The 3,025-nt window shown below is 44.4% G+C and overlaps 1 protein-coding gene across 1 annotated transcript; it reads left to right on the forward strand.

Moving 5' to 3' along the window:
- Positions 1–2,255, forward strand: LOC103706156 (trans-resveratrol di-O-methyltransferase-like). Its single transcript, XM_008790173.6, has 2 exons — positions 1–1,136; positions 1,748–2,255. Exons 1-2 carry the CDS (start codon positions 327–329, stop codon positions 2,048–2,050), a joined length of 1,113 nt encoding a protein of 370 aa, XP_008788395.3. The 5' UTR covers positions 1–326; the 3' UTR covers positions 2,051–2,255.
- The last annotated feature ends 770 nt before the right edge of the window (positions 2,256–3,025 follow it).

Here is a 3,025-nt window from a genome sequence, read left to right on the forward strand (position 1 = left end):
ATGGCCCCGTGACTGAGAGGCGTCAAGGACACGTCCGGACTAGTGACTGAGATCGCTACATTCGGGCAGCTTCTGCGGGTACGATGTCGATTACACTGCAATCGCATGGAAAAGGAGAATACGGTCCGCCGACAGCAGGGTCCGCCACCGAGAAGATTGATAATAAACTAAAACTCGGAAATTTTCACGTTTCCATACTGTTCTTATTTTATGATCTAGCGTGTAAGAAGTGCTGCTAAAATTGGGACGCTGCCACCCTAAAGATCTATTTATACTAGTGGCAGATTAGCAAGTAGCAAATCCATTAGAGACTCGGAGCCTGGAAAATGAGTACTGCGAGCGTGATGGAATCCTTGGATGGAGAATGTCAATCTTTGGAGCTCTTGAAGGCTCAAGCTCTTGGTTGGAACCACATATTTAGCTTCATAAACTCCATGTCCCTCAAGTGTGCCGTGGAGCTCGGCATAGCAGACATCATCCACGCCCATGGCAAGCCAATCTCCCTCCTCGAGCTAGCCACCAAACTATCCATTCCCCCCATCAGAAACGATGACTTGCGCCGCCTCATGCGCCTCCTGGTGTTCTCGGGATTCTTCGCTCGAAAGCGCGATGGAAACAGTCAGGACCACGACGACGAAGAGTTGTACATCCCCACCACCGCGTCTGCTCTCCTTGTCAAGGAGAAGGATGCGAACATCTCCTCGTCCCTTCTCCTGATGCTGGACCAAATGTTTCTCAACCCATGGCATCACCTCAGTAGCTGGTTCAAGCAAGACAAGGTGTCCGCCGCCACTCCCTTTGAGGCAGCGCCTGAAAGGGGTATTGTGGAGGCCACCAGCCAGAGCCCAGGCTTCAACAGCTTCTTTAACGAAGGCATGGCCAGCGACGCTCGGTTCGTGGCCAAACTGGTCGTCGAGGAGTGCGCCGAGGTCTTCCGGGGCCTGAGGTCGCTGGTGGATGTTGGTGGTGGGACGGGCGCGATGGCCCGGGCCATCGCCGAGGCCTATCCACAGGTCAAATGCACCGTCCTTGAGCTGCCTTACGTCGTAGCAAGCTCGGAAGCGAGCGAGACGGTCCAGCTTGTCGCGGGAGACATGTTTCAGTATGTTCCTCCTGCTGATGCGGTGCTGCTTAAGGTATATATACTCCGGGTCTAGCTAGTTTTCACTTGGTGTATACATATATAGTAGCTCAGTTCGACGCCATAGTACTTGTTATAAACTTAATTACAGTAGTTTGTTAAAGATTCGGATGGAGGATAGAAGGATCATAACTTTGATATGGTTGTCACATCCTATGTTAAAAAAGAAGAAGCTAAAACAGTTATAAACTTGATATTTTTATTAAATATCTGAATTTTGATATGATCTGCTTGCAGATTAACGTGAATCCCCTGAATTTATCACGTTTGGATTTGACAATCTAGAATTATTTCCGGCATCAGTTTGTGTGTTTGAGAAGTTTGGACCTCGGAGAACTTTAAGTTTCCTTATAAAATTACAGTATTCTCATAATCAATCTGCTCATGGTGATTAAAAGACATTAGAGAATCAATCGCATGCTAAATCATGGCTTGCATCATTACCCCACCTAGTGGGTGGTCTTGATTTATGTCGTGATAAAGCTGAAGTACCCAAAGCTGGCAGAGCTCTTTGGGCAGCTAAACTGTCCTTGTAAAAGCATGACCATGTATTTGATAACGTCCAGTCTTGCAGTTCGTCTTACTTCTTGTCGTCAATGTTTGCAGTGGGTCCTGCATGATTGGAGTGATGAGGAGTGCGTAAAGATACTGAAACGATGCAAGGAGGCTGTTCCATCCAAAGAAGAAGGGGGGAAGGTGATTATTATCGAAATGGTAGTCGACTTCGATATTGGCCGTCCGGAGTTGGTGGAAACGCAGCTGCTCTTTGACATGCACATGATGGTCCACACCGCAGGGAAGCAAAGGAATGAAGGTGAATGGAAAAATATTTTCACTGATGCAGGTTTTACCGACTACAAAATCATACCAGCATTAGGCTTGCGATCGGTTATGGAGGTTTATCATTGATTAGTGGATGGATCGATAAGGGAAGTCATCTACTAGTGACCATGAATCGATCAGTTTACTGCTTCCTTCCAGTTTAATTTCAGATCTTCATTATGTAACGTATTGCAAGTCTGTTTGTGTTGGTCTTCGTTGAGTTTGTCATCTGTCCGTCGTGTTAAAGTTGATTGGCTTTCTCAGAGCTGAAATAATAGAAGGTACTTCTTCACTTGCCTCTCTAGAGATGGTTTGCTGTGCGTTAAGAGTTGGAATCCTTTTGGACAATATTAATCTGGTCTCAACAAGTTGAAGACAGCAATGCTAATGCTAATGCTAAAGACAACACTTAACCTGGTTCGCCGTCTTTAGCATTAGCATGAATGTAGCTTCAAGCAGCTCTCTGCATGAGAGGAAATTAAGAAAAAGGGAGCTTAATTTTGAGATATGGGACAAATCTTAGGCGCTTGGCCAAGAAATAGTAATAAGTATTTAATTATGTGAAGTGCTGTAGGCCAATTTAAGATTGGGCTATCGATAGATAGCCCAAGAACTGGGGCAATCATAACGTACATAGATCTCTTGAAAGTCCAATCAAAGAGCCCAAAATTGCGCCGTCACGTTACACTGCTAGATAATTTTTTATTTTCTACAATGGTGTGATTCATCCTCTCTGCAATACTATTATGCTGTGGGGTACCAGGAACTATCTTCTCATGTTTAATACCATGCTCTGAGCAGTAATTCTCAAACTCATTAGATGTGTACTCACCTCCATTATCTGTATGAAGACATTTCAATTGCTTTTCTGTTTCTCTCTCCACCAAGACATCAAACTGTTTGAAGCATTGAAATACCTAGTCTTTTGTTCTTAAAACATAAATGCACACTTTTCGTGAAGCATCATCAATAAAGGTAACAAAATATTTGCGTCCAGCTAAAGACTCCACTTCAATGGGACCACACACATCAGAATATACCAAATCTAATATATTGGATTTT

This window comes from Phoenix dactylifera, chromosome 3, assembly GCF_051530095.1.
Source record: "Phoenix dactylifera cultivar Ajwa chromosome 3, Ajwa_hap1_PhDact_Kaust_v1.1, whole genome shotgun sequence".
Classification (NCBI taxonomy): domain Eukaryota; kingdom Viridiplantae; phylum Streptophyta; class Magnoliopsida; order Arecales; family Arecaceae; genus Phoenix; species Phoenix dactylifera.